At 42.1% G+C, this 13,975-nt stretch overlaps 1 protein-coding gene across 1 annotated transcript in view; it reads left to right on the forward strand.

Annotated features, from left to right (window-relative positions):
• LOC146483695 (sperm-associated antigen 17-like) overlaps window positions 1-13,903 on the forward strand; it is a 35,504-nt gene extending 21,601 nt beyond the window's left edge. Inside the window, exons 15-28 of the mRNA XM_085105837.1 lie at window positions 702-1,040; window positions 1,425-1,764; window positions 2,447-2,932; window positions 3,869-4,003; window positions 4,690-4,940; window positions 5,618-5,669; window positions 5,772-5,819; window positions 6,908-7,105; window positions 7,893-8,057; window positions 8,718-9,134; window positions 10,234-10,358; window positions 12,094-12,345; window positions 12,946-13,090; window positions 13,580-13,903. Coding sequence (XP_084961963.1) covers window positions 702-1,040; window positions 1,425-1,764; window positions 2,447-2,932; window positions 3,869-4,003; window positions 4,690-4,940; window positions 5,618-5,669; window positions 5,772-5,819; window positions 6,908-7,105; window positions 7,893-8,057; window positions 8,718-9,134; window positions 10,234-10,358; window positions 12,094-12,345; window positions 12,946-13,090; window positions 13,580-13,734 — 3,108 coding nt within the window. The 3' untranslated portion in view covers window positions 13,735-13,903. The remainder of the gene's footprint in view (window positions 1-701; window positions 1,041-1,424; window positions 1,765-2,446; window positions 2,933-3,868; window positions 4,004-4,689; window positions 4,941-5,617; window positions 5,670-5,771; window positions 5,820-6,907; window positions 7,106-7,892; window positions 8,058-8,717; window positions 9,135-10,233; window positions 10,359-12,093; window positions 12,346-12,945; window positions 13,091-13,579) is intronic.
• Window positions 13,904-13,975: the final 72 nt, after the last annotated feature.

Below are 13,975 nucleotides of genomic sequence, written 5' to 3' on the forward strand. Positions count from 1 at the left end.
TTTATTTAGGATGCGTCAGTCAGTCATCCCATTCAAAATGGATCTAACTCGACTTGTCTGCTAAAAGGATAAGCTTTGCCTTTCGGTGACCATTGACGTACCTTCTAATAGGGAGGCTTTGGCTTTGTCAACTGCATTGGCTTTGAGATGAGATTTGGCTTCATCCAAGGTATCTTGCAGCTTTGAATTTAATTCGTACTGAATTTCGTTTTCTTTAAACGATTTCGGTTCCTCTCGACGAAGCTTTTTGATTTCACGCAACTGCTCATCGGCAGCTTCTATCTACACTAGAACGCTTAACACTCTCAACCGAATCAACTACTAATTTATAAATCTGCGCTAACAAGGATTTGTTGTTTTCAGCGAGCGAACTACTGATAAATTCCCTAACCTCAGTGGGAACCGCCATGAGAAAAACGAATGGAAAGGACGAGTGACTGACCTAGAATGATCCAAATCTCCCGCCAAAAACCCTAAATACCTCAAGAACACCCCACAACCACCCACGAACCTCGAAATCGTGCCGTCAGAATATTAATCTCTGACTAATTCATTCACGCCATTCAAACGCCAGAAATTACATTTTTCACACGAAGAGCTTTGCACTTAGCCTCGTTTGGGTAATGAGGTTCAATGCAACTCGGAAATGGCCTATTGAGTGTTCAGAGTTCTTTACTTGACAGTTGTGTATTTATTTGTAGCTACTCACTGACGGGAGCGTCCAGGTCCTTTTTCCGGATGGTGCAATAAGCAAGTGTCAGTCATACCCCATCAAGCCCCCTAGCGCCCCTGCCACTAGCAAACCCAGTAGTGCGGTCGCTAGGCAGGACCCTGCCACGAGAAAGAGCATTCGTGGACCTGCTTTAAATCAAAAGCCCTCAGAGGAGCCTTTGGTGCCAGCGATATCTTTACCCGAGAAAGTCCCTGAATGGTCCAGTACGGGAGTTGACGGGAACAAGGTTACGACTTCATCTGAAGGAGATCATGTGACTGTTCCTGGGGTGCACTGTTCCTTAGCTACTTGTCCTCAAAGTGGACAGGTTAGTGTTGATTACAAAAGACGTTTCGTGATTTTCAGCGGAGAATGTGTTAAACAGCACAGTGAACCAATCAGAATTGAAAGCAAATGCGTTCAAGCAGCGCCAAGCGCGGGAAAACGCGTTCGATCAAGTCACGATTGGTTTTTGGTTTTGCTTCTTATTGGTTGAGAAAGTGGCGCGATGTTTGCTGCCCAATCACGGAGCGTGGCAAAGCAAATCCAAAGCAAACGCGAATTACTTTCAACACTCAATTGAAAACTGCTCTATCAAAGAAATTGTCAAACTGTTAACAAACGACTCACAATTGTGTCCCTCACTTCTCAGCTAGAAATCCTGTTCACAAGCCAAACCATCACTTTAAAAATGTATTTCCACTTTTATTAGGTCCTCAAAACGCGTGAAGATAACGTTGTGACGGTGGAGCGCCCGGACGGAACACGGATTGTAGAGCACGCAGATGGAACACGCATTACAACATTCTACAAACAGGACAAACAAGAATTACGGGCTCCAGATAACGAGACAGGAGAAGAAGCTGAATACTTTGACGTCACTAAGATGTTTGTCAAAGTGGAGTGCACGGGACTTGCTACACTGATATTTGATAGTGACTTGGGTTCCTGTGACACTATCTGGGGGAATGGCACGAGACTACACACTCAGGCGAATGGTGTGTCTGTGGTTCATAGACCGGATGACACTCAGCTGCAGATTGAAGCTAAGGGTAAGAGACACAAAGCAATGGAACTCATTTTTAGTGAAAAAACAAACAAGCAACAACAAAATAAAACGGTGATTTGTTTGGGCTGTCTAGGAGTCTCCAGGGCCCGGTTGTTCGAAAGCCAATTAACGCTAATCCCCGATTAAAAACTAACCGAGGTTTTGATCTAGCTTACTAAAATTGTTTTTAAAAGCTAGTTTGAAGCTAGTGGTATAGAAAAGTCTAAGTCAAATCTGAGGAACAAAAGTCTTTTTGAAGAGTCTTCATTGATTAGTAATTAAGCACGAATCAAAGTTCGCGTTAACCCAGGATTAGCTTAATCGAGCTTTGAACAACTGGGCCCTGGTGAAAAGAAATCGGACGATTCCTGGATTACCTATGACTGACAGTGGGAATCGGAAAACCGTAAACTTTGAAAGAGAAAATTGAGAAATGAGAAGGCAAAATGTTTGCAGAAAATAGAGAAGTGTCTCTGAAAACTCATGTTCTGGGATAACTTAAATTTGCTTTAAGTAATACTGTTACGGATAACCAAGGCAGGACAAAGGTAGTGTTTGTGAGTAACATAACAATCACGATGTTTTCTTGAGCTTAGAGCTGTTGTTTAAAAAAGAATTTCATGAAGTGCCAACGACCTACCGACACTTAATCGCGCTCATTGCTTGCCTATATTTTCGCTATCCAGGTGTGGTGTCATACCATGGCCGTGACGTGCAAAGCAACAAACACTCTGGCCTTACCGAGCCCGCGATGGATGATGGCTCCAAAACACCCGAGGGGGTGTATGTCATGCGTACTACAAGCCAATTCTGTTGTGAAATGACAGATCCTAAAGGAACCCACTTCACTGTCATGTCAAACGGACAGATGACAATTGACAAGGCGGAAACTGAACCTGTCACCAAGGAAACAGCTGTGACTTCAGAGAGTGCAGGGGACGAAAAAGAGGAGCCTTCTGAGCCGGGTCCCATTCAACAAGCTCCTGTGAGCCCGTTAGTCCCTCGGTTCTTTGTCATCCATGCTGATGGAACAGGCTCTGAGCTTTTACGCTATGTTGACGTGAAGGAATTCCTGGAACGTGCTGAGGAGGATCCCGCTACGGCTGTCTTGAAGAGCCCCGTGGAGGGACACCCTGATGTTACAGGGCTGACCATCTTGAAGCCTTATTCTGGTGAGTATCGAGTGTCAATTCACACCCAAGAGCTCCAAAGGGAATAAGTTGCAATTTTCATATTACAAAAGCATAAACATACAAGACCACAGCCGGAAAGCACTGTTTAAAAGCGTTCATCTGAATTGCTACACTTTTAAAGATTTGGTCCACTAATTCTATTATTAGAACCAGGTTGTACAATACAAGAACACAAAACTACAGGAAATTACTTTTCTGTAGCATTTATTTGATTTGTTACACTTATTAAACGATTTAATCCACAGATTATCTTATTTAGAGAACCGATTATATTGTACAATGAAAAACACCAAAGGTCACACGAAAGGATTTCTTACAATTTCTCAAAACCCTCGAACGTTTAAGGCTATATGTCTTAAATGTAACTGCTCTCGTAGTCTTGCTCGTCCAGTAACCTGTTTTCCAAAGTGTATTCATCTTGGCTTATCTTACCTTTTTAAGTTAAATTGGGCCCACAGTAACTGGCTTCTTGCTGTTGTGGTTACCCTGCCTAATTTAGCTCAGTGTGTTGTAAGTGGCGGAGCTAACAAAATAAAAAGAAATAAATGAACTAAAAGCCACCTTGTACAACATCATAAACAATACTACAGGAAAGTACTGCACAGTTGAATAGCTTTCACTAACACACTTCAGATTTATCTAAAGTCTCAAAAGTTACAAGCACCACACAACACCAAAGGAAAGTACTGCTAAATAGCTTTCATTTGAATGGTCACTGATACTGACACGGATTCATCCACAGACACAAAAGAGTTAGGAACACATGTATGCATAACTCAAGGTTGGATCGTACCGGAGAAAGGGTTTTTAAAAGTGGCATGCAGGCACAAAACGCACCAAAGGGGTGACTTTTGACGGATATCATCTTATAAATTTCCGTACACGTACACGTAACGCCTTTGTCTCTGCCAACAGGTGGAACGGGCAAGATTTGGTTGAAAGAAAAGGATGAGAAGCTTATCATTCCACAGGGCCTCAGAGAGAGGGACTTCAAGCAAATGCCCTCTCGAGAATTCAAAACACCAGGGCCAGTTTTTGGCACCAATGCCGGTACGCAACTGTAACTGCTATATCTATTTTTGACCTAACGTTTGATGGACTGTTACACTTGCATGGCAGACTTGCTGAGTACCCCTAAAATAACTGTTATAGTTCGTATTTTGCATGCAAGAAAAAAACGTGATTCTTCTTGAGCTGTTACGTTTGAAGAGCAGTCCAAGTTATAAATTCACTTTCTCTTGATATAAGAAAGTTGTCGGGTAGACTGGTGATTAGAATTCAGAGATAAGTCAATACGAAGAAGGTCTGAAAAGAAAGAACATTTTACCGTCCTCGGTTCTCTGCTATCCTGTTGCGTACATTCTGTATTGTATTGATGTAACACTGAATTTCCGAACGTTTGGAAAACAGTATAGAGCTGCAAGGGATTATGGAGATTTTAAAGGTTTTGGGGTCACAACTATGCTGAAATTAAAGCTAAGTAACCAAGTAAAAGTTTAGGGCTGGTGCCGTACGATGGACTAGGTGCTGGGGAAGAAGAGACTGCAACGGTTCCAAGTCACTAAATGCTGGTGACCCTGTGATGGACTAGCATCCCGTCCAAGGAGGAGAGGGTGGGATATCAATGCTCCCACCTGCTTCACGCTACAGAAACGAGAAATAATCACTGTCTTTCGCGAGCATTTACTCGTTGCTGGTGGCACTGCAATAATGTTTCTGCTCATTTGCTCCTTAAGGTAACGGTCTTAACATTGGTTCGTCCGTGAAGCCCATTCCTCCACCTCTCATCACGTGTCCACAAACTCTCGAGTTCCGCCAACTGATACAGTACAAGCCGCTGACCAAACAACAGCGGCAGCAGATAACCGAGGCCATGAAGGCTTATGGGGAATTTGTGGAAAAGAGGCAATCAGGTTTGGATGGGTTATTGCCGCAAGATCCTCGAGATGAGAGTGAAAAGTGCGCTGCTGAAGAACTGGATGCTAAAGTGAGTACTTACTGTTGTTGTCCTACACAAGATTGTTTCCTCTGTTATTTTTTCTGGCAATAACCAAGTAAGAAAGAATACCGTATTTTCGTGATTGAACAAGACATTCCGGTATGAAAGAGACCTGACAAAATGAGAATATAGTCAGGGCTTTTGTATTTGCTTGGTTATTACTGTTGAGATTAGTTTATTTTTTAAACCAGGGTCCTGGCCACGGGATCAGAAACGTTTTTTTTTTTTTTTCTTTCTTTCTTATTTTGCTGTGGTAACTAAAATTTGGCTCTTACGAGATTTTTGCAGAAAACAACGTGCCATGACTGTAAACCATCTAAATTTGCGTTTTGTGGCCGAAAGGTGTGAGTAGAAGGGGAGCTATCTCGTTTTTGCGGAGCTTCCTGTTTAAGTTTCTTTGGTATGTTTTGGAAGTAGGCTTTGTGGAACTGTCTTTATGACTCAGTTTCAATTTTAAATTTGCTTTGAGAACACGTCCTTCTCTTTGATGGCTTAACAAGATACCTTTACTCTGCCCAATGAAACTACCTGGAATATCGCAACTCAAGGTTTCAAACAAAACGTAATCACAACAGGGAGTGAAACAAACAATACACAAAGAGTAAAAAGATAAGGCCTCTTTTGCAAGATATTTTTACATACACAAATTTATTTTTTAACTGCAGGTCAGATTAGAAGAGGAAGCTGAAAAGGAAGCGAAGTTACGGGACGAACAAGGTAGAGATGATGTTAGCTACTTTTAATTACTGCTATTTTGTAGCTTGTTGTATTCTTGTGTTTTCGAACGGAAATTCAAGTCATTTGCGTTTTATTTCACAGGAGTGGCCTTGAAAGATGAAATAAGAAGCACAGTCGAAGCACTGACTGGTACGTTGCTTGGATACGCTACCGTATTTGTCCAGTTGTTACCGCCTTTCTTGTTAATTTTTCTACTGCCAGGAACCGATGACCCTGCTTATTCAACAAACCATACAAAATATGTTTTTCAAAGACGTTCAGGGTCGTAGGTTTAACAGCTTCAAAGTTGTGGACAACATTTATATGGGTAAAAAACCAATCTTTTCTAACGGGCCCTGCTAGTAAGGATAGGGAGCAGAGTGGTTTTCGAATGAGTGTAAAGCCCATACCAAAGTGATCAATCTGGCCAATCATAACAGACAAAGACAACACGAACCAATCAGATCTCAAAGTAAATACGTGAAACTGGCGCCAAAAAACGCGTGCAGGGAAACTCACGACTTGTTTTGGTTTAACTTCTTATTGGTTGAAAAAGTGGTGCGAGTTTTTTTGTTTTTCGTTTTTTTTTTTTTTGTTTTTGTTTTTGTTGTTGTTGGTTTGTTTTACCAATCATACCAGTGGAGCAAAACTTAAGTAAACGCGAATTACTTTCGACACTCAACTGAACACCTCCCGATTATCCTAGCATTATTTTAGCTGCCTAAAATGAAGGGATAGCCATATAAACGACTCAGATTTCTGCAAGGCTGATCGGACTGCGTGGAAAACTTAACACGACAGCGACATGATAGAGACCAAACCGAGAATCAACAGAATACGGCAACCGTGGCCAGCTGTTTCGACGCTGGTTGGCTCTCGTCAGCACGGTGTAGCACAGCAAAAGGTAGAACAACCAACGCTAGTCGAGTTGTCTCCCAAATGCACGTGGTAGCCGATTTCGGATGGCCCCAAATTCAGACATCCGTCCACGTCATAGCGCGTGGCTACGAACAATGAACAAAAGAACTGAAATATCATGTTGCTGTCGCAATAAGTTAAATGAGAAAAGCAAAACTTTCCTTCACAAGTACATGGCCAAACCATGTTATATAAAGAACTACAGCATATCGGTCTATTCTATGAGTTCTGTTTGCCGTGGATTCGAAGCATGTCTTTTCCTGTTCTCGCTTTTTACCATCCTTTCTTTCCGTTAATGCCTTTTTATTTCCCGATTTTAGACAGGACGCAAAATGAAGATATAAGTTCCAAATACGTGGACGAAATATCGCCCGAGCCAGTTCCCCCACCTCCGCGCCCCGAGTGGAAACGATCTGCGTCCGAGTGGGAGCGGGACCGAATAGAGCTGGCCGAGCTGGATTATGGGAAGCATGCCTTGAGATACAAAGAAGTGCCCCCCTACTTTGAAACCACTCAAGGTATAAAGTGATGGGCTCTCGATACAGCGATTTTCGTTGACTTTGAATTGGTCACGTACGAACAAACCGAAACGACCAACGTTAAAAGTAGCGACCATGTGATGGATTTAGGCATTAATAGGGGGCTTTTGTTTGTTTTGACAACCTTCTTGAAGTCATTCGGTGTATTTCTCTTTGATGCCCATTTATCAGTAGCCACTGAGATTGGTCCATTGAACAGTGTTTGTTCCTATTAAGGTGCCCCTTACCGGGAAAAAGAATGAGGTGTTGTTTTGATTTATTTAAGTAATGGCTCATGAGTCGAATAATGAACACTTGAGAGTCGATGTGGAAACCACATTTCAAGGTCAAAAGAAGGTCGCTCTAAGCCTCACGTTATTTAAGTGTTTTGTCTTTTTTCTTTCGTTTTAGATTGAAACTGCAATAGAATATCGCAAGCAGTTCTGAAAGAAACGTAAACTATGTCAATAATACTGCCAAAAAGAGTGTTCGGTTCTGAAATACAGACTGTCGTAAGACTAAAGTTAGCAAAGAAATTCTTCTGGCAATATCTGCGGCTTGTTTGTTATACAATTTGGAGCTTCCCCAAACTTTGGAAAAATTTTACAGCATTTCAACAACAATTTGCTAATTCCTTGAATTTCCTTGTTTTTGTTGTTGTTGTTTGTTTGGTTTTCTTTTTTGTCGACATGTTTACTCCGCCTTCTCAGAAACGATGGAGTTCTTTGTGCCAGTGTTGATTATTTAATGGACGAAGTCTTAGATAAATGTGGTATTTTATTGCCAGGTCAAGAATTTCTTAAAGGGGTTTACAGTCAGAGGGTCCCGGATATGGAAGCGTTGACGTCTGAGTTAGCACACCAGACCCGTCATCCACCCCCTGGGGAAAGTAGCCCTGCTGAGACGCCAGAAATTGTGGTACACGAAGGAAGTGCTACATCTGCTCGGACAGGTAACTTGAGCCACAAAATAGCTAACCTTAAGATGGTTGGAGGAATTGATTTGTGGTCCACCGATTCCAAGGAAGCAAGCTTTTTTTGTAACCACTAATTGGATTTAACACAGTAGTCCTGTCTTTAAATCCTCGGCCACGCTATCAAAATAACTTCTGGTTGGCCTCTCAGCAGTTGTTCATCAGTGTCTATGGCCAGTTCTTGTTATGTCTTACAGTCATTTTAAGTTTCTCCAATTAACATTACAGTGCTGAATTAATATGATCGATGTCAGGTAGCTGACAGCTTGCTTGCAAGTGCTAGCGGATCGTAAATGTTTTTCGTCGCTTTCATTGGTAATTATGGAACAAACGTTTATCCTCTATTACGTTCTCTATTACATTAGAATCCTAGCAGTACGCAGGATGTTTGTCCCATGAACCTAGTTTAATGGCCTTAGCTCCCGCGAGTCTCGTGTAGCTCATTGGTAGACCATACGAACTAGTAATCGGAAGGTCACCTGTTGAAAGATCTCGGATTTCATTTTTCCGAGTTTCCCTGTGTCACTTACTGAATAATACACCATCTCATCTGTTTCTTTGTATCATAAATCAGCTTGGAAGACAATAAGCATCCTAGACCGGGATCAAAGATAACTTAGCGTTTGTTTCTCACTGTAGACGGAGATAAAGTACCATCCAGCCTTGACGCACCCCTCCCCACTGAAACCAGTGCAAACGGAGAGACGGCCACACTTCTCCTTGGTGACCCAAGTACAACTCCAAACGGCATGAGACCTACCAACCCTACCCCTGCTCATGCAACTGGCAATGGCACCCCTACCCCTGTGCGTCCGACGAATCCTACTCCATCTCAGGCTTCCACGGCTGGTAACCCTCGCCCCAGTAATCCCACACCTAAACAAGCTTCTGAGCTCCTGTCACAGGAGTCGCCTCTCCAGGAGGACTCCCCTCAGTGGACAACCAACCTAGAGTCAGTCCAAGAAGTGGAAGTGCCGCCATCTGTGGGGGAGGTAGTGGAGGGACCAGTGGAGGCGGAAGACCCGGATGACGACAAAGACATTCCAATGTTCTCGGGTGAGTTTGAAAATTTAACTTAGCTACGTGTTATAATGAATGCTGTTATATCGTTAATGCGTTTTGTTCACTCCGTTGTAAGTACGTTACGTTGAAGGAATTTCTGGCGCTCTGTCATTGACTATTGCGTTCGTTAATCGGCTTTGGGACAAGAGTTCCACGAAGTTGCGCCGCGAGACCGGAGGAATGGTTCCAAGGTGGTTCCATCAAAGCTTTACCTGTATTGAATTTTTTATGCACCCAGTGACGGAACACTTTCAGCACCGCTCCATGGCTGCTCCCCTTAAGGACAGTGCCAACTAATAAAGAAGTATTTTTATGACTATGCGGGGAAAGCAGATCTTCGCAAGGGCTACTGAAGTCCAAAAAGAAAATTGGGGGTAGCCAAGCATTTTTTAGAGATAATTAAACAACAATTATTCTAAAAACAGTAAATTACAAAGCATTGTACGGCGTTTGTTTTTTTTGTTTTTTTTTTTTCCAAATTGAAGCTTTTTTATCTCTGGAAAATGCATGGTTACCCCAAATTTTCTTTTTGGATACCAAGAGCACTTGCTAAGTTCTGCTTTCTCCGCAAAGTTTTAAAACGCGCAAAAATATCACTGTATTAGTAGCACCGCCCATAGGAAACCCGAGTATCTCGAGATGCGCAGAACGTATGCGCAGTAACAAAAGTAGGTACCGAGGTATTAGGAGGCAGAAGTTTGTGACTATGTGGAGAAAAGAGCTTAGCAAGGGCTGTTGGGATCTAAAAAGAAAATTGGGGATAACCACGGATCTTTCAGAGATAACCAAGTAACAATAATTCAAAAAAGCCGAAAACTATACAAAAATGTATGGGATTTTCTGTCCAAATTGAAGCTCAACCCCCAACTTTCTTTTTGGTTTCCAACATCTCTTTCTAAGATCTGCTTTTCCGCGTAGTCATAAACCGCACATAAATACCTTGTAGTAGAAGGCACCGCCGTTGCTTAGAAAGCCGAGTTTCTCAGACCACCTCGAGATGCGCAGAGCGTATGCGCAGTAACAAAAGGAGACACCGTCCTTAACTAGCACTCTCTAGTTTAAATAAAACTTACTTTTTATATTCCCAATCCAGCTGATATGCCGCACGTTGGCCCGAGAAGTTTGTACTTTGATGTGACGGGAGAAGCTAGAACAGATCGAGTTAAGTTGCCAAGCTGCATTAGAGGTGGCAAGCCAGGAGCTCTTCCTAACACTCAGGTACGTTACCAAGAAGGATGTGTCACACTGGGTAGTCAACAAAATTCGACTTGCGGATGATGTATTTTGTCAGTGAGTGACACAGGCAAATTCGGAAAAAGAAAATCCGAGTGCTCCTATCAGGAGTCGAACCTAAGACCTTCCGATTACTAGTTCGGACGCTCTACCACTGAGCTACAGGAGACTCGTGGGAGCTAAGGCCATTAAACAAGGTTCATGGGACAAACATCCTGCATACTGCTAGGATTTGAATGCCAACGTGTGGCATATGCGCAATGACAACTTTAAAGAGAGAGTTTGAAAACATGGTCAGTCATTACGTTGCGGAGAAATTGAAGGGTATTTCTCAAATGATACATTATTTTTCATTCTTTACGAGCCCAAGTTTTCTTTAAATAAACAACAACAACAACAACGGCAACTTACTGGGCTAGATGTGGGTTTGAAAATGACAAGAAATTCTAGAAACGTCCCAGAAGGTTTTTAGGGATTTCACGGAAGCTATTTGGTCGAGTTACGAGAAAGGGCAACATGTTGATAACCTTTAACTCGTTCTCCCCTAATATCAAAGAGCAAATTCTCCTATCTTGTCCCCATAGTTTTCGTTTAAAAATACTTGAGAGAAGTTATTAAAATATCAAGAAAATTCACCTTTGGTGATCATATCCTTAATTCTCTTGACCTCAGGGGTTAAAAAAGCATTGATATTACAAGGAGAAATTTGATGCTGATCACTGTTAGGACCCATGTTGATCAGCATCTCGTTTCTCCTTACAATATCACTTCCTGATTAAATATACAGTTCATGGGAATAACCCTTTAAGCCCCGAGGGAAATGCCAAATTTTTCTAAATCGGTAACTATAAACCAGGAGACCACATGTGATATACCATTTGAAAGGTAATTTCTGGGGTATGCTATAAATCACACCAAAAGAAATGGACGAGGTCGCAGTTGGAATTGACAAGTGCCAAAATGAAAAAATAAAAGCATTTAAAATTTTCCTGTTCCTTGTACAGATTGGGTATGTCCCTAAACTATAGCTTAATTTGCAGCTCTCAGTGCATTGGTTGTTGTCAGATATTAACTTGGCCTAAAAAGTACAAAGGTAAAAAGTTCCAAAAGTTGCAGGGGTAGTAAATTAAGTCTTGTATAGTAGGGGGGCATGATATTATGCCTTCCATGTGCAGATCTTTCCAAGATCTTTTAGTTGTGCAAATTTCACACAAATTGACTGAATATTGAGCATGTAATTGCATCTTGTGCCATATGGCGCTATCGGGGCTTAAAGGGATAAAGCAAATGATCATCAAAGATGAAAGACCTTGATTTTTAAACAGGTTCTTCCAACTAGTACCATGTAGAGTGAACAGTGAAGAGATATCGGAGATTAAAGGAGCTGTTACCGACTATAGACAAATTTTCTTCTAACTTGCCTCGCAATTTTGTTGAGACACAAGTTGTATGAATCGTTGCTAGCGTAACATGCCCTGAAATGAGCATGTTTCGCAATTTTTTTGTCGCTGCAACATTTGTGAAAAGAAGAAATCGGCACTACTTTGTGCAATGGTGATTGCAACAAAACATTCATTTCAGGGCACGTTACACTATACAACGTTTCGTGTAACTTGTGTTGCAACGGCGCAACGAAATTTCGAGACAATTTGCGAGACAAATTGCCTAGTGTCACGTTGTCTTCAATGGTTAGTTAGTGATTTGCCTTGCTTTATACCAGTTCTTTGAAATAGAAGATCCTGTTCGGCGGCGAGTCCACACTGTGTCCGTGACTGGTGGAGACCAAAACCAGGTTGAGAATCTCCGAGGGTTTGAATTGTTTCCACCGCAGGTGTCGTTTGGAGTCCTGAAGGAAGGCTGCACCTACGTGTACAGTGTGTTACTGAAAAATGTCGGCATCGACAGCTGTCGGTATAAAGTGAAACAACCGCCGCCTTCAACTGGATTACGAGTTCTTTATAAGCCTGGTCCGGTGAGTAATTTTCAGCTTTAACTTTAAAGGTCTGCGACAGCTGATTTTAATATATTCGGTTTATTCAGTTTAACACGTGTCTGACGTAATGTGACATTTATGGGCTGTTTTTCTGTTGGTTGATATGACGTATTCACAACGGACGATGTTGAATGTCTTGCACTAGAAATGAAATAGCAAATGACTGCTTCGGGCTCATAATCAATAGGTCTGGTTCGCATTATCGACGGAAGGGACGAAGCGGAATCGCAAGGACAATAGCAAGCGTAGTCGGAATCGGAGGAAACTACTGACAGTGTAAATTGACAGGACAGAAGAAGAAACGCAACCCTCGCTTTCATGCTACTCATGAAGGCCTCGCTTTAATGTTTCGCATGAAACCTCGCTTTCATGTAGGTCATGAAGGCCTCGCTCTCATGCTTTTCATTAGACAAATACCACTGATAGTCGAAGCCAAAAAGCTCTGTGGTAAAGTTGACCGTCTATCCACCAGATTCCTATTCCGTCGTACTTGCGAATCCAATTGCGTCTCCCGTCGCCTCATTCTTAATGCGAATCATTTTGTTTGTTTTGTTTTATCCCTGTCCCCACTCCCTTTAGGTAGCAGCTGGCATGAACACTGTTCTTGATGTGGAGATATTCGCTGTGGCAGTGGGCGTGGTCGGAGAGAGCGGATTAGGTCACGTGGGACATCACGTGGAGATAGCCACAGAGACTGACATACTGTACCTTCCGGTTACTGCAAATATCCTTTCAAACTGGAAGACATCTTTACTAATTTAAGTTGCTATTTTATATATGGTGTAGTCATACCCGTGTGCTTTGGAATAAGAGAGCGGTTTTTAGTGAGAACACCAGAGTGCAGGGATCACTTGACCAATCACAATAGACTCAAGTAAATGAATTAAACAGAACTGAAAACAAGTAGACGTCAGCAACGGTGTAAAGCGCTCGAAAATGGATGAGACAAAACCGCAGTTAGTTCTGGCTTTACTTCCAGTTGGTTTGAAAGGTGGTGCAAGTTTTTCTTGCGGGATTTTAAATGTTAGCTCGGCCTTTGAACAACCTGGAACACAATACACAATTTTGCAAAGGGAGAAAACTTTTTTGGGAGATTGGAAAAATCTTCATCTTCAAAAATCTTTACAATTTGATCATAGTGAGGACTGTTCTATTATTAGCTTTATCTTACGCACTTAGGAGTTTGAATTGTTATTTCCTTTACTGAGGCTAGCCATCATGACCGTCTACGAGTACGAGTCTCGCTATGGCGACACCGAAGAGGGGCTGGGACAGGGAACACGAAGAGTACCCAACAGACCACCATCCAGAGACCCCACACGGCCCCGCAAACAGGAGGACTATGCGCTGTTAAACGAGTCTCTCTAATGCTGCAAATGCAGCGAAGTGTACTCAGACGTGGTTTAAATTTGTTTCCCATTGTCGATGGTACAAATTATAAGTGTATTTCATGCATAATTGGCAAATAGAGCTGCATGGCATTGTGTATTAATTCACGAGTGTAAAAAAATGTAATAAATTGTACATACTTGTTTCATGTGGTCTTGTCTTTGTTTAGTGAGAAATTCAGCACTTGGCAAACGTGGGATTCGCGTTTATATTTATATTT

Source organism: Pavona decussata, unplaced genomic scaffold (genome assembly GCF_977016875.1).
Source record: "Pavona decussata unplaced genomic scaffold, jaPavDecu1.1 SCAFFOLD_38, whole genome shotgun sequence".
Classification (NCBI taxonomy): domain Eukaryota; kingdom Metazoa; phylum Cnidaria; class Anthozoa; order Scleractinia; family Agariciidae; genus Pavona; species Pavona decussata.